Raw genomic sequence first — 26,773 nt, 5'->3', positions numbered from 1 at the left:
ATATATATATATATAGTATATTTGATGAAGTTTGATATTTACGATTTAAAATCGAGATGATTATGATCACGTCAGTTTCAGCCAGTTGTTGCATCGCAGTCTCCAGTTTGTTTACATGTGCTTCCCCATGACATACAGTATAACATGAGATGACATCATGTGAGGTGGCGTGTGCTCCTGGATTGCTCCCTCTGGGACAATAATCTTGTAGTGTGTATAATGTTTGAAATTAGTTTCTCCTACGTGTGTGCGATGCAACCTGATTTTAAAATCGACTGTAATCTGTAAATTCACAGATCGGAAATGCACGGAAGTTCAAGCACCAATTCAAAGAGAAAAATCGAAATGTCTCTTAGTCTGCCTTCTTTCATTTTTATTTGTTTTAACAACTTAAATATTTCATACACAGGTGGAATACATTTTCAGTTTCTTTGACTCTGTGTAACAATACACCTTAGTCTTTGCAAAAAACCATTTAAAACAATTCACATTTTCAGCAGGTTGTGGCCCACTTTCAAAAGCATCTAAGCACTAAGATCATCTCTCCGTCTTCACTGACGGCAGATGTTCTTCGTTGTAGCAGGAAAGGGTTTCACTGTCTAATTTTGTTCATATATTGTATATACTGATGTAGGCTAGTGTTGTCCTTTCATAGTGCAGAGGTGCTTTTGGGATGCCAGGCTTTTGTTACAGCAGAGATCTTTTCACTCAATGAACAAAAATACTTCTTTATCTATTTGCAATCCTGACAAGCATAAATGTCATTTGAACACACATCCGTTTATTTCCAGTGCAAATGATTAAAATGGAAAACAGAATAAATTAAGAACACAACAGCAACTGAATGTGTGTATGTATCACTCCTTGAAAAAAATCATTAACACTCATATTATCATGAGGAACAAGAATAAATGCTATGTCTAAAATGTACTGTATACTCTCAAATATCATACAACTGTCATTTTTAGTGCAATTTCACTTGTTATACACCACAGCTTGCTTTTTCTCCCTTCTCCCCAAAGCCTGCACACAGAAGGAGGGTCTGCCACAAGAATGTTAATCTGCAGGGGGCAGTTTGCATTAGCTTTTTGACTGACAAATTCAATATAATGTTTAGTTAAGTCTACACATTATGAACACATTCTTTCATTTGTTCAAGCTACTCTTTCGTAGTTTATTGTATTTTTACTCACTTAATGCAGACATAAGAAAACTCAAATATATATTGTATTGTAATCATGTCTAAGGAATTTCTTTTTTAGCTTTTGTAGAATCACACTGTGCTGAATCTAGATGCAAAGTTACAGCATCATTAATTTAGTAAATTTCAATGACAGCGTTACAGCAGTTGTAGCATTGCAGAGTTCACAACAGATTCAAAATTACATCGTTGAGAAAATACAATGCTTCGCCTTTTTCCAAAAGCTAATGCAAATCACCGCCTGCACTTCAGCCCTGCTAGCTGCTAGCAGGAGTTGCTGCTCAGCTGGACAGTCAGATGTTTGAAATCCTTTTGGTCTTCCTCAGTGTAAAGAGATAGCTGAGCTTTCGGATTCACAGAGGGGACAAAATGCGCAGCGATTCAGTGCAAACATGCATCCCTAATATTAGATCCATTACTTATAGTTTAAATATTAAGGGGTGATGACGTAGCTACAAAGCTATGCAAATAGCTGCAGTAGCCTGGGCTACACTGTAGCTGACATGTACCTGAATTACAATTAGATCAACTCAGTGTGAAGAGCTAGCAGGGCTTTTGGATTGACAGGCTAACATTATCCTTCTGCAGTGCATCTTACTGTGTTCCAGTCCACCGCTCACAGTTGTTGTTTCCTACATTCCTATGGTCATCCATGTATTGCAATTTTGTGAGTTCTCACAGTTCTGTACAGTATTGCACAATTCAACTCATCTCCAGGAGGTTTCCCAGAAGTATATTTAGCACTAAGTTAATATTTAAACTGTTGCCCGCAACCAGTGCCGAGGACTAATATTTTACATCGAATGGCATTATCAGTTAGAATTGTTAATGATTTTTAGTAATCCAGAGAATTAATATGCATTTGGTCAAGCAGGTATTCATGGTTTTATAATTAAATTAATTAAATTCTCAAGTAACCACCCCACCATACATTTAATGACACATAGTCAATCATAATGAAATCTTTTTAAAGACTGGCTCCTGGACAATTGAGTTTTTCTTTTTGTTTGTTTGTTTTTTTCTACAGAGTATGAAAACCAGCATCCCACTGTCTTGACTGTTTATCAGAGTTTCTATGTTCTATGCACACTCATGAAAGACCGTATGTCTTGACTCAACATGTGGTCTTTGTTTCCAGATGACAACAGTAGTAACATTCAGAAACCTCATGATGAAAGACTAAATTTTGCCTTCGAGTTTTGGAAAACCCTGCCACTGAGAGCAACAGAGCGTTGGTCATCTACAAACAGAAAATAATTGACCTTTTGCCATAACTATATGTAACTAGTGATACGGATTGTGCAAAAATGCAGTGGTGTTCATGCTTTTGTCAAATGAGAAGTCTTTTTAATATGAACTTGAAACCTCACATTTAAATGGACAGAAGAGGAGTAACTCTAAGTCTCTGGCTACATGTCAGGCCTGTGCAAAGATACATTAGATGGGTAAAACCTTCTATCATGATATGCTTAAAAAAAAAAAGGTTTCTCTTTCTGGATTTTAGAGTGGCTTGAATCCATATTTTTGCTAGAAGAACCTTTCATATCACGAAGGTTAACACACCTCTCATCTGTCTCAACACATATATCATGATTTGAAATGCATTAATTATATGAGGAGCCCTTACATTTCCTACATCCTTACACAGACTGAAAAAAAATCACATAACTTGTAATATATTCTACTGTGCCCCCCAGTGACTATTTTTCCCCTGAATACAAATACAGTGTTTTTGTAATAAGCATAAAATAATAAAAATATTCATTTGTATACATCCGTAATAGATTCTTTATAGGAAGAAAAAAAATCACTTCCACAAGCAGGAACTCCCTCTCACACAAAGACTAAAGTGCTGGAGCCGAGAATGCACTGTCTGCATCCAGCTGGCTTAATACTGGAGTCTAGATATAATCATGTCATAACACACTTGTTTTTTTGTTTGTTTTTGTTTGTTTTGGTAACTTAGACCAGCGTCTTTCCAATGCAGGCATCGGTCATGCCCACAGAGCCGGTAGCTGATGCGGCCAATGGCAGTCAGCTAACCAGGAAATGTAAGCTTTGATCAGTTCATTAAAAAAAAAAAAAAAAAAAATCCACATTTTCTCCACAGGCTGTTTCATTCTGTAGATATGTGGATGTGTAAAGAATGAAAATAAAGCCTTGTGTAGGAAAGAGCCTGGCAGGGCCGTGTGATCAAACTCATGCAGAGTGGAATAATGAGGGTAGCAGCAGCTTCTGTGGCCTGAGGAGAGAAACAAGGTGGCAGAGTCAGGAAACAACCGTTAACTATAGAATCCGTAACACTAGCGAGACTGTATTTCCATCATTAAGGATCAGTGTGGGTACGGTGCTCATCTCTCGCCGAGGTAACTCATTCAAGACCACAGAGGTTCAGATGAAGGTAAGTTTTAATTTAAAGAATGGTTCCAGTTTGTTCATGTATTATATGCCATATGTAGAGTTACTGGTTGCTGTAATCATCCCTCCTCTCCACACTGGTACTGGTGGTACAGCTCACCCAGGAAACATTGCCCAGGGAAACAAAAAGAGGTGACTGAAGCCTCATATCAACTTCCCTGTCCTGAACAATAACTGTACATGCTGGTTTTTTTACTAGTCAAGTTAGAAAATGATTACTTAATGGCCAGTATGGAAAGAGGGGCTGATTATGTACGAATGAGTATTCCGTTAAGACGCACTTGAAAACAATAACATGCATTTACATGCACTTTAATGCTCCAACCACATATATATTGCATGCCGTTCACATGTTCACAATACAGCTGCTTAAAATGCACCTGCATGACATTTTCCTGTTACCATGGTGATGGCATTATTTTGCTAAAGAGCAGTTTCAGGAAAGTAGTTGGAAGAATCTCTGTTTTCTTGGAAATATGTTCAATGTCCGACATATAATCCTCTGGTATTTTTGTTTTAGTGGTTAAGTTTGACAAGAGTCTATATTTTTAATATTGTCAGCAAATTCCATGAAAAGATAAAAAACAACTATAAACCGACTTTTCTAAGTAGCACTGCCTGTGTAGCCAAAGCCTAATATTGTGTATTCGCGTGTGCCATAAATTAAAAATATATAAATGAGCCAAACTGTTGCACTGGGTGACATTTTCCTTCATTACCATGAACATGGGCAGTCTAGTTTATTTTGACTCACTCCAATATAAACCATCACTGCTACACGATGCCTCAAATACTGATCAATTCATCAACAGCCATACTAATCCACGGCCATGAATAGTCCCCCTGCAAATGTAATATTTACATCTGTATGAGTAACGTTTCTTAAAAACTACATTGACCAGCTGTTTAAGGAAAGTATACATTCATAACCCAGTTTTAAAGATTTGTATTTTCAGTAAGAAACAATGGTCTTGTGGCTGAGTGCTGCAGAGAGGATGGAGAAGTCAGAAAGTGCTTAAAGACAGAAATAAGACATGGTGGGTTTTTCATGTCTTCATGGGATTTGATCCTTTAAGATTAGTATGTCGTCCAGATGTGAAAATACTGACCACTTCATTAGCAGATTAAGTCACAGGATTGTTACCTTCCACTTCAGAAAGGACAGTCCACAGCTCAGATCAGTCACTGCTCCTCGCAGCCAGCAGCTGGAAAAGCCTCCGCTTCCTGATTCTGGAACATGTACTATGAAGGAGAACACACACACACACACACACACACACACACACACACACACACACACACACATTAAGTACCGTAACCCCTAACTCTCAATTTTATGACAAATAATAAAAGACTAAGAGCAGAACCTTCTGCTCAATAACAGTGAATTGAACCTCAATCAGATAAAAGATGTTGTGAATAGAATAAAGAGGAAGTGACAATATTATTGTAAAAACACCAAATTATGGCATTTAGAAGAGATAAGGGACAGAAAGGAAATAGATATAAAAAAAATATACAGGCAGCTGACAACTACATTTAATAAGAAGCAAACTGAGTGATTTCAGTTACAGTGTCAGTATACTTTTAACTCGGCTCTGTACTCGTGTTTTCAATACTCCTTAATGTAGTTACAAGATGTAAAATCTATTATCTGACATGTTCATCATTTAGCAGCCATCACTAAAGAGAAATGTATATTGATTTCCATCCCTCAGAGCAGATGCTTAGCAGTGTGACTCAGCCTTACATGTGCATTGTATCTGCTCACTACAGTTGCTGCGCTATTGAGTTGATAGGTGGGCCTCAGTTTTTCAACCACCATCAGTATCTTCATGATAGCCAACAGCAACTCCTCTGGTATGAGAAACCTTTTCCTGAATTATGTCTTTGTCCTGTCCTACCAAAGAACAGAGCGTGGTTTCAGATGAACTTGTGTGTGAGTGTGAGAGTACAGGCAAGTCTACAGGGTCATCAGGTGGTCACACTCTCAATAACTGGTGTTTTCGTTGAAGTGGATCCACGACATGAAGAAGGCTCAACACAACTTTTACCTGCAGCCACACACTCAGCACAGGCCACCAAAGCAAGCTGATTCACCTCTGTCCATAACAACAGTTATAATCATTAGAATACCACATGCGAGCCAGTACAGGCAGCTGACACACTTTTACTGTGAGACACACTATCAGGCTCACGTGTTCACGCTGCCTACCGAGAACTGCAAGCGCACAGCTGAAGTAAACGCTATCAGTCACTGTAATGACTTTAAAAAACAAGATAATCTTCTTTGTCAGCTTCATCAATGAGGATGAAAGATCTGGACGGGTAAAAGAATGCAAACGAAGACTGAGGATGCAGATGCACCATGAAAAGCAATATTCCCTCTGTGTACGGGATCACCTGTTTTAGCATCAATGCACCGGCTCCCTTTACATTTTAGAGTTGACTTTAAAGTTTTATTACTTACTTTTAAAGCCCAACTTGGGCTGGCCCCAGAATATATAATAGACCTGTCAAGGCCTCTAAACTCTGGAATGCACTTCCTGTACACGTCAGACTGCAGATATCTGTGTTAACATTTGAAGAAAACAACTTTTTTGGGTTGGCATTTTTGTAATCTGCTGATGTCGAGCCTGTAGGTGTGTGTGTTCGCTTCTACTGTACATTCTCTACATCAGTGTAGATCATAGACTGTATATAAAAGAGTGCAGATATGTATTTATATGGGCAAACAACTGTTTGACTTGTTTTTATTTGATTTATTCGCCTTGTTTTATCTCTGTAATATGCGATATGCAAAAAAACAAAACATATTGTGATTATTTTGGTATTTGATATTGCGAATGTGAAAAAATATTTTAAATGATGATGATGTGATTTTTGTTGGGTCTTGTACCAAACAAGCATGTTCCCTTAGGTCTAGCTAAAATAAGAGGGGGCGAGAATCTCAGCAGCTACAGAATCCATTCTGATGAATAATGCATCCACTTCTTATGCTTCTCTCCTGATACTTAGTAATCAAATGAGGTTATCAGTATATACATTATTCGTTTATTATTTGGCCATTTTGGCTCAGCGATGTGGGTTTCATACAATCAGAATGACCTGATCTGATATAATAGGGAATGCACTACTCAGCAGCTATTGTTAGTTTCACCGAATAATGCATCCTGCACTTACAATCACAAAGGACACTTCAGATGAAAGCGAGTTGAGAATTAAATGGTGTTATTATCAGCACATGGTTTATTTGATCGACTTTGACTTGAGTGAATTGGACACCCAACAGTCAGTGTACCACATCTAAAAACCTAATTTTAGCCCAAAACGTTAGTATTAACTGTCTGCAAGGCTATTCACACAAGGTTTGCTAAAACACATTTAAAGCATGTCTAAAAGCATACTGAAACTAATTTCTGCTTCCTTATCACCACCACATCTTCTTGAATTGAAATGCCTTCCTGTAAGCTACATTCATCTGTCAACAGTTCTTTGTATATCTGCTCTACAGATACTGCCTCTGAAGGAAGTGTGGGCTTGTCAGGAAACAGAGAGGAACGAGAGGAAGCAAAGGTAGAAGAGCAACAGCAGCAGTAATGAAGAAGCTGAGGGTGGAAAGACAGAGAGAAGGCACAACCAGGGAACACAAAGAGGGATGAATGTAAAAGAGCAATATCAATTTGTCTGCTGGCCCAGGACTGCGGCCAGAGAGAACAGATAGTGATAGATATAACTGGCTGCCAATAAACCTCCAGAGACAGACCTTACACAGCAAAGCCTGAGCACTGTGAAGGCAAGTCATTTCATGAGCAATATTCAGTGTATGAAGTCAAAAAAAGAGATTTTCCCTCATGAACAAAACGAGATCTTCAAGTCACACGGGAGCTCCCAAAGATGGTTACACAACGTCGTTGGGTAAATGGCACAGAGCGTATGATAAATCACCGGAATATGAGGCAAACGAGACGCACACTCAGCCTGTCACTGGAAGTGGAAAAACCTGCAGCAGTCTCTAATTAGTGGGAGTAGTATTGACTGTCAGCTGCACAAACAAAATCAAACAGGGATAGAGGAGAAACAAGCTCTCTTTTAAACGAGATATTACACTGAGCATCAAGAAATCTGCCTTCTAGACGGAGGACTGCAGCTCTGGATAATGGATGATAATGACTTTTTCTAGAGTTGTTGACATGTTATGATCCACTTCTATTGGAGCAAGAAAACGCGGCATACAAAAGGACCTTGTTATTATCTTTGCTCAGCTCTTAAGATCAAGAATTGCACACGACGTGAGCAGGAAGGCTCAGCAGAGGACAGAAAATCCTGTAGCACTATCTGATTAGTCATCAGGGTTCATAAGTTAAAAACCATTAAAGGCTTGCTTTGTCTTTTTAACTTGATTGGATCAGGTAGACCCCTCCTGTGAACCATTTGACCACTGACCCAGTGGGAAAGCGCTGCATTGATTAACTATCAACTATATATTAAAATTATGAATTAATGCAAAAATAATTTATCAGTAACTTCCCATAATTACCTAATAACTGCAGGTGATTAACAAGCTGATGGCTTATCAAAGTGCAACATTTTATCAATGGCTCTATAAACATTTGTGACGGCAAAACTGATGTTATTTACCCTTTATCAATTACTGACTGACTTATGTTATAATTGCAGACTTGATGGCCAACTAGAAAGTAAGAAACTTGTGTTCATTAATGATTTGACTATTAATGATTCAACAGCAAGAGAGATTTTTCACAACCCATCAAGCTTAAAGTTGCTCTTATTAGTGGCTCTTAACTAATTAATAAAGAATTGGTAAGTTATTCATTACCATCATTAAAGTTATTAGGTACAACTCATAAGACTTTTAAAAAGGGCTCCTCATGAATAAATGGCACCAGAAAATCTTTTGGGTATTTACTTAGCTTGCGGCTGTCTTATCCTTAAAGGAATTGTTTGACATTTTGGGGGAAGCACTTAGTTAGACAAGAAGATGAGGGTCTGTGAACCATACAGCTCGTCAGCAGATGATTAGGGAAGCTAGCATGAATAGTAAAAGCTAGAAATGGCAGCTGGTGTGGCTGTAATGAAAATTTAGCAAACTCTAGTACCTCTAAAGCTCGCTAGCTAACGTGTCATATATAATTTCATGTTTCATGTGTATTAAATAGAACAGGCTGCGGTTTTCACTTTAGGCCTTTCTCAGTCTGTGTTCCTCTACTTGTGTTTTTGTGAATTTGTGAAACCTCATCAGTCACAGTCCAAGTACTGCTCCAATTCAAAGTCTACATCCAGCCAAGTGCAATCTGAATGAGTGGAAGGTTTGGTTTTTTTTTTTTGATGACACTTTACAAACTGACTTGTGTGGGTTTGGGGCAGCCAAGGATCCCAGCATGCATTTTGGGGGGGAACCATTTGAGCCAGGCTCAGATCTGTTATAATGTTCGTCCTGAAACTGCTCATGTGATATAAAATTTGGATATTTATTTCAGATGAGAAAAAAGCAACCATTAATATTCATTTTGAAATATGTGGTCAATTTAATTTAATTCCACATAATACTTATTTGGATAAATACTTACAACGCTTTCAGAGATGTGAGGACCCACCAGGCACGTATTTTCATCTTGCAGTCAAACAGCCCTATCTGACTCAAACAGCTGATCGGCGGTGTAATACAATGCATGGCGTAAGTGCACTTGCAAGTGTTCAATGGTTGAGAAAATGTAGTGCCAAAGGAAAGGGCTGTTTGACGGCGAGATAAAGTGGTGAAAATATTCAAAATATATCAAATAGTTACTGATGTTGGATTTCTAGGTGGGCAAAAATATGTTTTTTCCGGAGTCCTCATCCTCATCAATACATTGCTCAGCTGCTAGACTCTAGAATTTCAATAATATTGAATATCGCAATATTTCCCGCCACGTGATATTTTTCATAATATCAAAAAAAAAAAGACTTTAAGAACTACCCTACGTCTCAATGCAGTTGTCCTCACCGTTTGGCCTAAAGTATTGCAGTGCATTGATGACAGAAATATTCTTCATTCAGCACATATTTTTCATGATAAACAGACAGCCAACACTGGGGCATTTAAACACGGGAAACCACTCTTGTGATTATTGTGACAGATGTTGCACCGCAGTTCCACAACGCGTGAGTCGGCACAGGAGAGGAAAATGTTTCCATGATGAGAAGACCAAAAATGAGGCAGTCCGAGTGACAGCTAACACTGTTTGACATTCACAGTCAACGATGAGAAAAAACTGCATGACATATTAGGCAAACAAACATTCACTGACTTGAAACCAGTTTGCAGATCAGTCATGGCACCTATCATCTCCCAACTTCAGCTGTTAAAAGCAATCTAGCAGATGGCAAAGCATTTTTGGAGAGGTACTGTAGCTACACAATTAAGCTGTAATGTACACTTCCTGCAACAGTTGCTGATGGTGAGAGAGCTTTTCACAAAGCACATGAAAAACAATTTAAGCGCCACAATATGTCAAGACAGATTGAACAGCCTCACCATCGTGTCTATTCAGTGCAAGGCGGCTAGAAAATTGGACTTCAGTGACATTATTGATTACTCTGCCAGCATTGAGTTTTAGCAGTGGGCTCTCTGACATTTGAGCTACAGACTGTGAGAACAGTGGTGGGGTGCAGAATTTTTTAGCAATGGCCCAGTTTATTTTGTTCCAGATCTTAAGTCTGTGAGTGACGTTGGACAATTTGATCTCCTTCCTCAGATGCACAACCGACTCTTTTATGAGCTGTGTGTTGAATCTCACTTCTGGCAGAAACCCTCCACCTGGTGGAACTTTTCCACACTGCACTGATGTGAGTGTTGTTTATGTAGTTAACTACAGTGTGTCTATGCAGTCAGTGAGTCTTCATCAATGCTGTGTTCGAACTCAAATTGACACTTTATCAAAAAATACAGCCCCTCATTCACTTCCATAAGGTGCCAAGATGCAGAGGGCTGTGGCAACATATTGTAAAACAGTTATACCAAGTTCAGCTTTTGCTGGAAAGAAATGCAACAGCATCCGACCCAATCAGATACGTGCAAGCACAAATTCCCGGTAGATTACCGATATTAATTCAGTTTACCTCACAGCTGATTAAACTGGGCATTAAATGAGGATGAAACGATTGCGTTTCACAATCCTTGAGACTAATGGATATATTACTCACACTGGGCCTGCAGCAAAACATGCACACCAACACAGCACCGTGCATTTTTCAAGCACAGAGCTATTCAGTCTAAATGACCCCTCATGGGAAAGATCTACCAGCCAAAGTGTGTTGTAGGGAGATGTCCACCCTTACTCAGATGATATGATAAGAAGTGAGTCGTTCAGTGGAAGCAGATGACATGATTCACCCACCACACAAGAAAAAAGGCGGGGTTTTTGGATGTAATAGTCAAGCTGCTGTAATCAATATTTTTATTTTAATGACAGATGAAATAACTCACTGTGTAATGCGAAAGGCGTCGCTCGTGGTGATGAACGTACAGAGAGTTTTCACTTGGTTCACAGCGCCCCTCAGCTCTACAAAGTGTTTCAGCCTCTTTTAGCTAATTGTTTTGTTGTGTAGTCAACCACTTTACTATTTTGGGTCAGTCTCACTCCTCTAATCAGTGTTTGCTCAGGTAAATCCAAAGTACGCAACCTTCCCAGCACCAAACAGCAAATATACAAAGTTAGCACCCAGCTGGTGAACATAGTGGAGCATTTAGCAGCTGAACAACCAGATATTTCCCTCAGGAGTTGGTGGAGACCAAAAACAAAGCTAGAAAGTAGTGAATGTTTGACTTTGGAAATTTGACAGAAGGCCAGAAAGAATGCTAACATTGTTCAGTAACTGCTTGACGTTTGCAGCACATTCACCATATCAACCGTATAACTTGATACTATGTCAGTGCTGTGCTGCAGCGTCCCAGGTTGCCAAAAAATCATTCAAATCAAATCATTTTTGCAGTGGTGTAAAAACTTTGATCAAATAGTGATTGCTGGTGTTTTTATAGAGCGGGCAGACATTATTCACATCACATCACAAGAGGTCACTTGTCAGGAAAATGAAAACATAGATCTTCTTAAGAAGTAAAACAAATGCCTAGTGTGGTTGTTTTTCCCCCTTCGAGTCTTCAAAAGAAGAAGACATGAGGATTTTATACACATATACATCTTGGGTTGCCATCATGTAGCATGATTAAAGGTGCAGGTGGTTACTCTTATGTAGGAAAGCTTCCTCCTAGATGCTCTGTTCACTTGTTATCAACAGTATATAGCTGTCACACTGTACAACTTACTGATTTGAGGTTGGACTCCATCTCTGTGAAGTTCCACTCAGTCAGAGGTAGGCTTAAACTGAAGGGCTACGGAGACACAGGACAGAGAAAAAACATTTATTCAGCATTAAATAATAGTTCAGTTAATTGGCTGCTGTAAAAAATGGCAGATACAGGTACCAGTTTGAAGTTTTAAATATCAGACATCAGTGTATCTCCAGTTGAACAAGCTGTCTGTCACTATGTTTCTGATTGTGTGTCTCTGTACAGTGATGAAGAATTACTCACATCCATAACAGCGCTGGTCCCAGCTTCCACAGTACTCTGCTGATGGCTCCTGAGCAGCAGCTGCTGCAGCTCCTCCAGGCTCATATCCACATTCTCCACTGTATCTGAAACCTCCACTCTGCGCGCACACACACAGACACACACACACACACACACACACACACACTTACTTCACTGTGCACCTTTGTGTCTCTTAACATCTGAATGTACATGGAATTTTCTATGTGAGCGTTCTGACCACCTACCTGTCGAGGGCGGGTCTCTTACTCCTCCTCTCCACCACAGAGGCCGCGGAGCTCCTCCCCTCCAGAACAGACTGGACCATTGCGACAGGGAGGACAGGAGGTTCAGAGGAGCACACCTCACAGGAGGAAGTCAATGCTACAGCCTCTCCTCCCCCTACACTGCCTCCTTTCCCTCCTCCTCTCACTCCCGGACTCACAGGCTCTTCTTTGATAAGCATCATGCACTTCTCCCTATTAGTAGAGTCAAAAGTTGTGATGGTGGGACAAGAAAACATTAAAATAGGGTCTATGTTTCACAATGCAATAAATCACATAAAAATCTATGAAACCTGTCCATATCAGTTTGATGCATCGATACCAACTGCTGATTTTGATAAAAGTTTTATGATCCAATATCCATGATCTCCTTTACAATATTCTAAACAAAAAAACAGGTGCTGCAGTAGATGTAGAGGTAAACCTCTATAATGGAAAACGGTACGTTTTGCATCACTCACCTGGTCTCATCAGGCTGCATTTGGAGGGCCATGCTGGCCTGAGATATGTCAGTAACATCTGATATGATTGGTCCTCCTGTCAGCCCACTAGTAGAGCAAGAAGCAGTGTCACTGGATGGCTGAGGATGAAGAGGAGAGGACTGAGGTAACGTTTCTTGTCTTGGTTCCACTGTGTTGCTCATTTAAAATAAATGGAGCAGTTGGTGATGTTACAGCGGAGATTTACAGATGGTCTATATTCCACACACTATACATATATACATATATACGTATATATATAGTATGTGCTAAAACTGAGTTATTGTAAAACCAGAATTTGAGTTTTATCATATACAAATATTATACCACAGAAATGTGTAATTTTCCAAACTAAACTATAATCTGGCTGCACAGTTATTTTTCTGTGGTTGTAGTGCTCCAGTAACTCTGGCTTGATAATATCTGGGCTATAAAACTCACATGGCACAGAGAAAGAGACAGCTAAACCTTTAAAGTTGGAGAAATAACTTGAGAAGCAAACAGAGAAGGAAGCCACTGGATAGCCCTTAGCTAAAGTTACAGTAAATGTACTTTTTCCTCTCCTCAGCTCCCTCTGTAATTGAAAAATCTCTTTTGATAAAGCAACATTTTGGTAATTCAGGTTGATATCCAACATATCTAAATGAGACGACAGTAAAAGTCATGATGTAGAAGAGAAAAACAAACAAACAGCTTAGCATGTTTGGCTAACTAGCTTAGCTTAATGTTAGTAGCTGCCATCTCAGCTTTTGACGGTGTTGGAATTCAAATGATTTTGTGTGGTTAAGTTACCTTTACTTACATGTATTCACTTGATGATTTACTGTATTAATTTGAATATACATTTTGAATGTAGACAAACACAAAATACTGATGACACTTAATCCAAGTGAAACTATAAATAATAAAGAATAAAGTTAGTTTTCTTAAACAAAATAGTTGGAATGGACAAGAAAGCTGGACGAACACAAGCTTTGAAGCTCATGCAAAGGCAGAGCGCATATCTGGTATTTTCTATGGTCTATGACAGTGACATTTTGAGGTAAAATAAGCAGCATCAAAATGAAGGCATGACAGCGTTTCTATCTGTTCAGTAGTATCAGGTTACCAAACCTGTAGTTATGGCTGTTTGCCTTTGCAGTAGTGCCCTTGTATGATATTTCTTTACAAACTATGATACAAAAGCAGTCAATTCACTGCGATCCAAGGCTTTAGATTGTATAGTGTGTGTACAGTCACACACAGCACATCTGTAGCCGTAAATCTGTCACTACGCACTGCTTCCCTCTAGTGTTGACATAACAAAACAGACATAGAGACTGACTGCAGCAGGGCGTTAACGGAGATTTATGTTCAGTATATATATTCTTTGTATCCAATATATTCATTATGATGTAGTGGATATCAAGTGTCAGGTACACTCTCTTGAGCTGCTGAAGAATGTGATTTCTTCTGTATTAGGAATAGTGTGTGCTAAATCAAGCGGCTTCAAAGATAAATTCCCAACATGGCCAAGCACTTAGAAACACCAGCCAGTAACTACAAAGTTGATGTTTACTGGATGTGGCTGCCAGCACCATTTGCGCTCAGTGTGGAAGGTCAGCGGCACAGTAGTTTACTAATTATAGTTCCCTGCAAAATGTGTCATTGAGAAAAGGCAGCAGAGCATTAATTACTATACAGGAGCTTAATGTTTTACTTCTCTGGTAATGTGCAACATTAAGATATTCTTACTAATTTAATATGGGCTCACTGTGGGTGTTAAGAAGCAGCCAGTGTTAGTGGTAAGTGGTAAATAAACACATTAGGTGTATAATTTGTGTATTTTTCTCACCGACTGAATGTAGAAGGGCTCATGCATGGGCTCCATTGGGTGACTATGGCTGAACTTGGAGGCAGGAGGGCTGGGAGAGCCATCATCCAACATCAGGGGCCTGGAGGGAAATTAAGTTTTCAATCAGTCACACATCTTGAGTCATAACAATTATACAGAGTCATGACAGTGGGACATCACCATCAGAGTACTGACTAATTAACGAATAAAAATGGTTATTCACAGTATGCTTTATTGGGTAGGCATCTGTTTCAGACATCTGTAATAATGATGTATCTCTTTATATCAACACTTCACTACTCTTCACTGCTGCTGCTGAATTTTACTGTCAGTGACTTTTCCGTATCATTAAAGCTAATTATGCTGGTACACATAAATGCCTCTAGAAAACCTGATAAGTGACGATGAGTTTGAATACAGCTTGGCTGTAGGAATGGCACAACTGGTCGGTTGGTCAGTCCACCGCTTTGGTCCAGACTGAAAATCACAGCAACTATTGGATCCATTACCAAGAGGATAAATCCTGTGGACTTTGGTGATCCCCAAACTTTTCAACTAGTGTCAGGTTAAAGTTAATTTAAGGCTAAACATCAACATGGTAGCATTGCCATTGTGAAAACATTAGCATTTGCCTCAGATGTTAGCTTTGCTGCTGCTAGCATGGAGGTAGACTCATCATTTTAAAGGTTTTTGGAGCACTTTTTAGATAGTTGACAGAACAGATATGACAGAAAATGAGGGGATGAGTTAATCATGAGAGAGTGGGTTGAGATAATAGAGATGCTAAACCCAGATTGTGTTGTGAGACTATGAAAGGAAGAAGGCCATACATAAAGATCAGTAAAAAACAGAGCTAAATGACTCCTTTCCCAGGTAGCACACTGACCCTGATTTCTTTAGCATTTTTGTGTTCCAGCGTGCCTCTCCTTTCTCATGTCGGCCGTGTTCACACTCAGCAGCAGAGCTGAACCAGCATTTTACACACACAGGCTGTAGCAGGGTCACGCACTCTGCTCTGCCTTCACTGTGTGTGAATGTGTGTGTGTTTGTGTGTGTGTGTGTGTCTGACTGACTGATTCAGCACTTGTCTCCATTCACAGCGCTTGTTGAGTTAGATTGTTCAGTTTGTCAGCTGAGCCAGCCCTTCCCTCTGCCCCTCTGTGGCCCTGTTTGTCTCACTTTTGTTGATTGCTCCACTGTTTGTGTGTGTGTGTGTGTGTGTGTGTGTGTGTGTGTGTGTGTGTGTGTGTGTGTGTGTGTGTGTGTGCACGTGCGTGTACTCACAGCTTTCTCTTTAGGCCCACAGTGCTGGGTGTGTTGGACTGCATCTGGCTGAACAGAAACTGAATCAGCTGGCAAAGAGAGAGAAAAAGCATAGCATGAATCAGCATCTTCACTTGGTCTCAACACACACACACACACACACACACACACACAACATCCGATTAGCAAGAAAAAGGAAATAAGTTACGTGACCCACCTTGTATCATCTCATCAAAACATGTCATATATCTTGTGGTATGAGGGCCTAACATACATTGAACCTTTTTGGATTGTACCAGACACTACAGTTGTAATACAAAACTACACCTGGAACAATGAGGAAAGGAAATTAGATTTTGACCATTTCACATGGACACTTTCGAAGTGTATATAATATACCATTAAACAAAGTTTAATAGCTCGCGCTCGGTGAACACTGAAGAACCAGCACACACAGAACATGCACCCTACACTACACGACTGGCTGTAAGACTTCCTCCAGTCTCTCGCCCGAGAGGCTCAAACTGCAGTGTACAAGACTTCAGAACAGAAAGATCAGATCAGGATGTAGTTCACTTCACACAGTTTGACTTAGATATGACTCCGTGTCCATGCCATTCAAACATACACACACACACACACGGACACACACGCACACGCACGCACACGCACGCACACACACACACGGACACACACACACACACTCACGGACTGACCTTGTTCATGACTTTCTGTTGCTGTGTGTGGTTCTGTCTCAGTGAGACCACCTCTCTCCACAGCACTTCATTCTGCCTGCAGACAGGGGGAGGAAGATGGAAGAGAGGCCATGTTTAGTAGGAATCTTGATTTGTTGTAAAAGTTGTTTCCTTTTTTTTTACCTGGTTATGCTTTTCATGCTTTCAAATGTATTCAACACCCTCAACCTTTTCACACATTCTGTACCAGAGAATTTAAATGATCCACTACTCTACTAAAACGAGCCCAAAGTGAGTGAACCAGTGGGTTTACATATGATGGAGGGAATTAGACGATTTTCTTTCCTTAATGTGGAACAAGAGTCTGCGTGGGTACATGTTTTCTTTCTAATTCCTTCTGATAAAGTCTACTGTGTACAAACACACTGCAAAACAGTTTAATACCTTCCACATTTCATATGACTTTTAGCTCTAAAAGTCTAGTTTCTACGTCATTTTTAATGCAGGTGTCACCCACCAACCTGACTCTGAAGATTGTGCCTATTCAGCACTATGTGGCTTTCCCTCGCCACTGCTCTTTGATATATAGACCTCATTTACTTGTTCGCTGTGACAGATAGGTTCATAACAAGAGAGTGTGTGATGGTACCCCTCTGCCCAGAGTTGGTGTCACAGTCAGTCTGCACCAGCAGAGTTTTACTTTATCTGTCAGACACCACTGCACACCCCCACAGAGGGAACAACTGAGTGAGGAGAAGACAGTATGTTTGTTGACACTTCCTATTGTGTTCAGAACGCCAGCTGGAGAACTCAAGACAGCTCTCCCCAAGGTGGTGCACATGTGATCTCTCTGATTTCTCCTTAGTTTGTTGAGAGACATACAGAAGAGTCAAATAAGTTATTTTTGATTGTCCTACTGTGCAAAGGCACCATGGTCGGTGGAAATGACTCGGCTGCTAATTACTCTACCTGGCTAATTCCCCAGTAGGCTACTCAAGAGTATTATCAGAGGTATATCGCTTTCCCTTGTGCAGAGCTCAGAGACATGTGAGGACTGACTGCTTGTTCCAGACTGATCAATTTTTCAGGTCAAACGTAGCACTAGGCATCGTGTGCTGGTTATGCTGGTGTCTTGCATTGTTGGACTCTGGCAAGGCCTGTCCAGTCTGCTTGGCAGGGGGTATTTTTACATTGTGCTCACCACCTTCTGTTTATTCTGAAGAGAGCTGGTTATTTTTGAATTCTCCTGGTGTAAAATGGTTTAACAGCACATCAGGTTTATTTACTGAAACGTAAAGTAATGTGGATGTAAATTTGAAAACTTTTTTTTTTTTCTTAGTGTCAGCGCTCTGTCCAGACTAAAACTACATTTTTCTCCTCCCAACATGGAGCCTTTCCAAAACAGCCTCCACAGTGTGCAAATCTTGTGTAAAACAAAGACATATGGCAGCCCAATGAGGACTGGGGCTGTGTGCAACAGTGCCAGGAAAGTTTAGTCACCTCTAACTTTCTCTGTGATCATTCAATTGTAAATGCCAGTATAGGCAAATACACAGCTGAGCTGTTGGCATAAACCTGAATTCATGCATTGTGATTGTAAATTAGGGATTTTATCATTATAGAGCGGCAGCCTGGGAATGACTGCTGGTTTACATTACATTACCCACAATGCAACTGCACCACCAGCAGTCAGAGATTCATGTGTGTTATGCTAGTAGCGGCTAATGAAGTATCGAGCTGGGCTACAGAAGTCTGGTAAGATCACTTCTTTCCCTTTAACTTATAGTCACCAGTTAGAAAGTGCCGCCTGCGTTAAACTGAACAACAGTTAGGAATATTTACAGTAGTTTATGACTTAGATCCTTGCCACAACTCTAGAGTGGGAGACCAAGGTCTATAAACCTCAAAGGGTCGGTTTCTGTAGTGGCTCATTTTAATTGACTGAGCTTACACACAAATCTTCCACTGACTTCATGTTCATGTTCATAGACCCAAGGTTACAGTACACAGTATGTAACCATCAATCCTGCTATTTCACCTCATCCTGTATCATCATGTAGCAGCCATTTCAAGAAATTTTAAAACTGCACACGCCAATCTGTAAACAGATTCAGACTTTCATCTGTTTTCAGTTACTGTGCTTAAATACAAAAGGCCGTGTCTGTGGTGGAATATTTTCTAAGAGCATTGTTCATGCACATGTATAGCCGTACATGTGCACACATTTGTTCATCCTTTCTAAGAATGTCGTTAGTCATTACTGGCGTGTGTGTGTTTGTGTGTGTGTGTGTGTGTGTGTGTGTGTGTGTGTGTGTATGTGTGTGTGTGTGTGTGTGTGTGAGTCAGGTGAGCAGGTGAACATTCTCTCCTCTCATTAGCAAACAATACTGAGCACAAAGCAGCTTCATCACACAATGGATACACAGCAGCTATTTTCAGCAACAATAGCCTCTAGAGAAAAAGTCAGTTCATCCACTGGGTAATTTGTTCCAACTTAGCAAGAGGAATAACAGACAGGTCAATTGCTCTTCTGAAATTTTCCCTGTAAAATAAGGCTAAAAAGAGCATGTGTGCATTTAAACTCCAAAGCATCCAAACTGGGTTTTTATTTTTGAGCTTTAAGGCAATGCAATTTTTCATGGCTGTTTAATGTCTAACTTGCTTTCCACTGAAAGACAGGAAAGGTGATGATAATGTAAGAATGGGAGGATGTTCTAGTTAATTACTGTCAAATGTCGAACTGACCTGAGAATTTTTATTTTCATTTACATAACTTACACACCATGGCCATATTAAACTGTGAGGGGACACAGGGGACCCTTCTGACACCCACTCACTTTTAGGTTCTCGGCTAAAAGCCCCGCTTTTAAATTGTATGTTGCTGCGCTGGTGAGAGCGTGTTGTTTCAGGTACCAGTGAGACAATGAAATAGGATCCTGGAAGTCAAGTTGGAGTAACAGATCTGTGAATTTTAAGGCTCATGCACAGATTTATAATACTATAAGACAGGATTTTACAACTCTGGAAGAGTATCATTATATCTTTTGAAATAGGAGAAATACATAAGTTAGCGTTTTATTTGACAAAATAAAAAAGTTACTGTTTCCAGTCTGAACACAGCTTTAAGCACAGCAGTTCATACATCGCAGTTCCAATTATTTGCTGAGACACCCAGAGACCAACCAGTAAGAGGGAATACTTCCTGCCCCGGGTTCCTGTTCGTTACTTAGTGGGGGAGAATTTAATTTAACACAAGGATAATATTAAACAAAATAATCCTACTCTTAAAACTAGATTTCTAAGCCTCTCTACAAGACAAGGCTTGCAAGATTGTGTAATAATGTGAGGCCTGTGTCATTTTCACACAAATCAAACCTGTGTCTTTTACAGCCTCTGGGCCTCTGGGCCTCTTGGCCTCTGGGCCTCTGGGCCTCTGGGCCTCTGGGCCTCTGTGGCTCTCGGGCTCTGAGGCTCCAGCTGAACCAGCTAAGGTTTCACTTCAACATCAGTATTTCAACTTGATTCACAAGGACAGTGTAAAATATCTTATGAACAGAGAACATTTTACTGATGTTCGAGCTTGCTGTACATTAAACCATTGCTATGCTAGAGTCATTAACACAGAACTTGTTTGGGCATTTAATGGGGCCGTGGAGGGCCGTGGCAAACATGTGGCCCTATTTTTGTGGCAGCGCAACAACCAGAGCAAGCATGGCTCTGACTGTTTGGTATTTTCCTGACATTAAAATTCGCTTTGCCCATCTGTGCGGTATTTTGGTGCCCAGCACTGAGTGCATGGTGCACAGATGGGAGGAGAGATGCAAACAGGTGGAAGGGCCATTGAAATGAGGCAGCACAAAGCAAGTTGGTTGTGTTTTGGTTAGTGCTGGGATGTACGAGTGTGTACTGGGGCTGACCTCGAAATGTATAGAGTATTTCAAGTTTTCCAGTATTGAATGTAGTGCACCTTCCACATTAACATGATATCCAGGTAACAAGTCTAGTCTCCTGAGTCTACTGTCTAAATCTGGGGAATGAATGAATCCCGCAAACCCTGAAGCTCCAAAGCGGTCTCGCCATCATTCGTCAGTGTCCAGGCTGCAGTTCGGCATGTACAGGAAGCGTCGAGGGCTGAGTACGTACGAGAGCTGGAACCGAGTCGAGTCGAGTTTGCACAAGTTTGTAATACTGAATAGAGTGATTCTGTAGGCCAAACTGGAATTTAGCATCACCCTGACTCCCTCAACAAAAAGCCAATTGGATTTCTCCATTGGCCTTTGGATTATTGCAGAAAATAAAATCTGTCACAAACAAAAGTTTATGATACTTATATGATTTGTTCAGCAAGATAATCTTCACAAAGGAACATCACTTTTATGATTTTTGAATCCTTAATACAATCACCAGAAGTAAAAAGCTAAAGCTATAAACGAATTACACCACAGTCACATGACTTCAACGTCACCACTACTAAACTTCCAACTTGTTATTTGGCTTAACGTGCCTACTTCTTTACAAAAGCCTTTCCTCTTAGAAAGTTAGTGGCAGTTTGGAAAAGTGCACGTATAAACACAACAAGGCTGTAAAGGCGGACTGGTGAGCAGCATTGGATTTTAAGTACAGCGCACTGACTTTAATCAAACTTCAAAATCAAAAAATACCAGTAGAAACTATAAGATCAATGTGACAGTTGAATTTTCTGATTGATATTCCATAGAGAAAAAAAAGCCCGTATGCCTGGAGATGTCCACAAAGCCTGTGTCCCCAGGACCCACAGCTTTGCACTTTAAACTCTGCAAAACACATGCGCCATTAAAACTCTCTACTCACTGTTTCATGTCCTGCATCTGACACTCCATGTTGTCCTGTTGTGTTCTGAGAAGCTGAACTTCGTACAGCAGTTTACTGAGGTCCTCCTGGCGAACTTTGGTCTCCTCACTCTTTACTATGGATACCTGCAGAGACAAAGTACAGCCTCATTCGGTGACTCATTCTGATAAGCACAGACAACCACACAATCCCCCTACTGTGTTTGTGAACAGAGAACTTTTAGGTTTGAGAGTGTTGGTCTGTTTAAGAAGAAATGTTTTACAGACATCATTGGTCCCCAGTGGATGAATGCTAATGACTTTATTGATCTCCTGACTATTTAAGAAGAGTTGAAGTAGTTGAAGAGTAACTGGACTTGGTTGTGAACCTTGAAGACGTTTCACGTCTCAGCATCTTGGATTAGAGTCCAAGTTGGATGGATTGTCATGAAATTTCATACATACATTCACCCCATCAGAATGAACTGTGATAACTTTGATAATCTCTTCACGTTTCATCTAGCACCATTATCAGGTCAAATTTGTTTAGATCAAATACCTACCCATCAGCATCAGGTGCAATTTGTGTTTAGTGCCTAATTAGCAAGTGTTGGCATGCTAACACGCTAAGCTACGCTGGTGAAAATGGTAATTGCTTACAATAACATGCCAATGTTTTAGGAGGTATTATAATGCTACCCTAGCATTGTCATTGTGAGCAAGTAAGCATGCTGACATTAGCATTTAGCTCAGAGCAAAGCTGTAGTTTACAGAGAGTTGAAGTCATGATGAAGTCATGCCTCCGCTCCACTAGTTTCTGAAACTCAGTGCAGTCACTCATTCAGCATTTCTTTTAACTGTCGCTGCTGGAGTATTCTTAGACAAATCTCCATCCACTTCAGCAGCAGCAGTAGTAGTAAAACCTTAGTGACTTTAACAAAGTTCAACAACAATTGTCTAAAGCCGACACCTCCCATGGAAAGTTACTAGCGTGAGTCCATCATAACTTAGTTTTGTCCATATCCATAAAATTCACCAACACTCTCTTCTAAAGTATTTTTAATTTTATTTTTTAGTTCTAATCTTAAGGCTGAATTTTTTTATGTTTTTATTTTTTATTTGGATCTTATTATTTAGTTAAAACTGTTGATGGGATTTTGAATGAGGTTTTCTTTCTTTTGCAACTTCTTTTCTTTCAGCTCTCTATAAGTACAGACTCACAGAGCCACTAACATGGTTATAGCTTCTTAGTCTTGTTACTCAGAGGGTCTAAGAATAGACAGTGTTATGTACACTGAAGATTGTAAACCCCTATGTTTATTTGGATTTGAATTCGTGATTGGGGACTATAAAAATGAAACTGACCCTGGCTTAGACATTTTAACCTTTAATGGCTTTGTCTCTTTATCCTAGGAAAGTAGATGGCTTCATTTGTCTTGAGACAGTGTGTGTGTGTGTGTGTGTGTCCATACCTTTCTCTTGATGTGTTCCAGCATGTGTTCGTGACCCTGGAGGAAGTACAGATGTTGGAACTCTGTGTCATCTCTCTCAGGCTTCACCAGACCGCTCTGCTCAATGTTCACCACCTTACGGAAACCGTCTAGACACACACATATACAAGCACACATTCACAGTAAATACTGTAACTGAGAAGAGAAGAGAAAAGAAGAGAAGAGAAGAGAACAGAAGAGAAGAGAAGAGAAGAGAAGAGAAGAGAAGAGAAGAGAAGAGAAGAGAAGAGAAGAGTGTACTCACACATGTTGAGCTGTCGAACGAAGCTTGCCATGTTATTGTGTTTAAAGTACTTTGGCAGAACTTCCTTGGCAAAGCGTCCCTGGTCAAACACATGAAAACTAGTCCCAGTCTGAAATAACAAAACATATGTCAGTTAGTTCTCTGATCTTATTTAGTGTAGATAAGTCAAAATCAGTCCGTCAGTGCTGCATGTAAACAAATGATCTTTCTTAGATATGATGGATTTTACATTTACAGTGAACATAGTAACGTCTCTGGTCTGCTTCCTTCTTATTTCAGAGGCTTAGTAAATATCAATCCTGGTCTGAAACACAGGCAAACTACTGCGCAGTGTGACACACAACACAAACTTTTCTGTGACTGATGTTATAAACACTGGTCCATATAATCAGTCTGGATATCAACCAAACATCAAAGGAACCACTGTTCTTTACCTGTTTTCATTACAGCACAGAAAAACGAAAAGGAGGAAAGTTTCATGTTGTGTGGAAACTGAGTCTGATACTTTTATCATAGAGATGCTGCAGAAAACTGTTACTGTGTAAAACCCGCCTTTAAAAGACACTGAAGAAGCGCCGGCTCACTAAAGAGAAGCAGCTCTGTCAGACTTCTTCAAACAAATGAGAGGGTTGAGAGCAAATAGCAAAAGTTCAAAAAGGTCAAAATGAAGAAACTCATGTGAAGTCACACAACTACGCTCTGAGTTCAAATGTTGTATTCACCACTTCATTGCATTATTCGAGCATGCTCAACCACTAGTAACATTTCTGAGAGCATCTGGAGGCTGCTGGTTGACACAGTCTGGAAGAGCAGAAGTGAAGAAAGAGACCTGCACTTTAACTCAACTTGTCTCAGTATTGAGTGTGAGTCCACTTGTTCATTTAAATATCATATGCTTTCACACACCTCGATAAGCCCTTATTTTGGTTTTAAAAACTCATATGTGCTCCTGTAGCTGGGTTACACCAGGTTTACGATCACTTGTATCTGTCTTTATCTGAAGCAGTGAAAACTAAATGTGAGTGGATAAACAAAATACGACAATTCAACTATGATTATTAAGGTGACAGTTAAAGTGAAAGTCAGATCCTGTTAAGAGACAGAACCATGTGGACATTTTAACCACATGAACAGGGACATACATTAATCAGGTCAATGTTATTTTATGTAAACATCAAATCCCAATTATGATGTTGCTACAGCCCATGAATAACGTGGGATACTAATGTAAACATAAAAGGAAATATTGGACTTTTGAACCTAAAGCAGAATTAGTTTTTAGACTTTTTTTTATTTTGATTATAGATTATTCTACATGAGCTGTTTGGAGGTATTTTGTGTTCATTTTTGCACTTTCATGGAATCTGAAGACACACAAACCTCTCTGATGTTTTACTAGTATGAATAAAACTTTTTATTTCATGCCATGACCAGACGCAGAGTTCGCCAGTAATAATACGCTACGTCACTGTCATCAACATGACTCGACACCTGCTACTAGATGGAGCCTATATATGAAATAATGTTACCTGAATGATGAAATGAGTTTTGTGAGGAGGTAACTTATTTTCCCCACAGTTCAAGATCTATTCATCAGCAGCCAATCAAACTCTCTCTCTCTGTCTCTCTCTCTATCTCTCTCTCTCATTGTCAGTGATGAGTCATGCTCTCTCCCAGTCTTAGTAAGCAACTGCAGTCGCTTTGTTTTGCTCTGAAAAACAGCTCTATGTTGTAAATACTTTACACATTACTTATATCTAAAATGGATTACCATGTGCCACTTACGGCACAGGTGTGACATTTATAAAGTTTAGACAATTTGTAATAAGATGTTGTTTTTACCTTGTATGTAGTGACGCTCACTTGTCTACTAATAGTCTGACAATGCAACAGCTGATGCTGCACACTCTAGATGTCATGGGATTGGACAGCATCTGTTTTGTGTGTTTGTCTCCTTTCAAAGAAGAACAGAGAGACGGTCCCCTTACAGTTTATACTGAAGCCTCATCTTTGTGTCACACATGGCAACATATGGGCTCTGTTTTCTATTATCTCAACAACGCTATCAAACTTCATTTAGAAAATCTTTTAATTTTGCAAAGTGATCAAATCTTCATTCTGCAGGTGCTTTTGTTACTGTCGGCACAGAATTTACCAAGAAGATGTGTCACAGTGATACCTGAATTTTACAATTAGCCACTTATCCTGGGTCAAAGGTCAAACAATAACAGAATTTATATTCATGCTCATCAGAGTGTGTTCTTAACACTAAAGAAAGCATGTTAATTTGGCAGAGGATACGCATCACTCTCTCTCAAACGTAGGTTCAATATGAAAAAACAAAGATGTAGGTTTGTGTAGGCCCTTATTTGCAAAATTACACTATGAAATGGCTAATAAATTGTTAAATAAACAACAATATAACCTTTTATAAAATCTATGAACCTTTCACAAGTACACTTTGTTGTCAGATACGCTTAATACAGGTACAACCAGTTCAGGTTTTATATAATCCCAATTTAAGACCTCACGCTACCAGGAATTCTCCATCGGAGCAGCAAGACCAACTTTATTAACTGTGTCAGATTTGTGATATAGAGAGGTTTATGTTTTCAGTTTAATTCCAAATGATATATTAGTCTGTTTTCACTTTTATGTAACGTGAAGCAGGTTGTACTTTTTGTATCAACATTTAGCTAGAAACAGAAACAGAGGTTACAGTGTTATGTACAGTATGTTCTGACTCACAGCGCTCCAGCAGATGAGGTGGTTCGTGTCTGGATCCTCCACCAGCGTCCACAGCTTGGTGAGGAAGGCCGGAACATTGCTGGCGTAGCTGCCATCTACACCCATGGCACCTGGAGACTCCTGCATACTGACACCTGTCCACTGCCAAGACCGTTTACAACAGGAAACCTAATGTGTGTGTGTGTGTGTGTGTGTGTATGTGTGTGTGTGCGTGTGTTTGTCTGTGTGTGTACGTGTGTGTGTGTGTGTGTGTGTATGTATGTATGTGCAGACTCTCAAACTAGTCCATGTTTAAGAAACTCCACTGCTGATGATCTGTTACTGATAATCCCAGGTTTGTCTCAGTCTCTTCAATGCCATCTCAGTTGGTCAAACAGTCTCTGTGCGTCCTTGATAACACAATCTCACCTTGTCTCTGATTCCTTGTTTTTTCTTTGCTGTTCCTCTTCCCTTGACTTTTCTGTTTAATATATCCTCCTCTTATCTATAGTTGTGGCTCCTTTAGTTTCTTTTTCTCTTTTGCTCTCTGCCCCTCTCTGTCCTCACTGCCACACCAGTCATCCAACTGAATGTCATCACAGAAGGTGCATGTCAGCACACACACACACACACACACACCCACAAACACACAAACACACAAACACACACACCATTCAAGCCCAACCCTGCTGCCCGCCCCCCCACCACCACCCCTTGCC

The 26,773-nt window shown here is 40.0% G+C and overlaps 1 protein-coding gene across 1 annotated transcript; it reads right to left on the bottom strand.

The window, feature by feature from the left end:
• Nucleotides 1-352: 352 nt before the first annotated feature.
• On the bottom strand, nt 353-26,716 carry hsf4 (heat shock transcription factor 4). Its single transcript, XM_023421247.2, has 13 exons — nt 26,076-26,716; nt 23,328-23,436; nt 23,045-23,172; nt 21,595-21,719; nt 16,786-16,861; nt 16,091-16,158; nt 14,807-14,906; nt 12,955-13,073; nt 12,458-12,688; nt 12,213-12,330; nt 11,946-12,011; nt 4,764-4,861; nt 353-3,443 (listed from the first exon to the last, which is right to left on the bottom strand). The coding sequence occupies exons 1-12, from the start codon at nt 26,199-26,201 to the stop codon at nt 4,802-4,804; spliced, it is 1,326 nt and encodes a 441-aa protein (XP_023277015.1). The 5' UTR covers nt 26,202-26,716; the 3' UTR covers nt 353-3,443; nt 4,764-4,801.
• Between the last annotated feature and the right edge of the window lie 57 nt (nt 26,717-26,773).

This window comes from Seriola lalandi, unplaced genomic scaffold, assembly GCF_002814215.2.
Source record: "Seriola lalandi dorsalis isolate HSWRI2012SDOR001 ecotype SW California unplaced genomic scaffold, Sedor1 jcf7180002054671, whole genome shotgun sequence".
Taxonomy (NCBI): domain Eukaryota; kingdom Metazoa; phylum Chordata; class Actinopteri; order Carangiformes; family Carangidae; genus Seriola; species Seriola lalandi.
Note: the sequence above shows the minus strand (reverse complement) of the source record. Positions and strands in the feature narration are given on the sequence as shown.

Bases quoted from the DNA above. Each gene is read 5' to 3' on its own strand.
- hsf4 (XM_023421247.2), bottom strand. From the start codon at position 26,201: ATGCAGGAGTCTCCAGGTGCCATGGGTGTAGATGGCAGCTACGCCAGC. The intron at 12,012-12,212 runs GTGAGTAATTCT...GTGTCTCCGTAG, and splicing joins GGACCAGCGCTGTTATGGAT to CCCTTCAGTTTAAGCCTACC. The intron at 4,862-11,945 runs GTAAGTTGTACA...TCTCCTTCATAG, and splicing joins TGGAGTCCAACCTCAAATCA to TACATGTTCCAGAATCAGGA.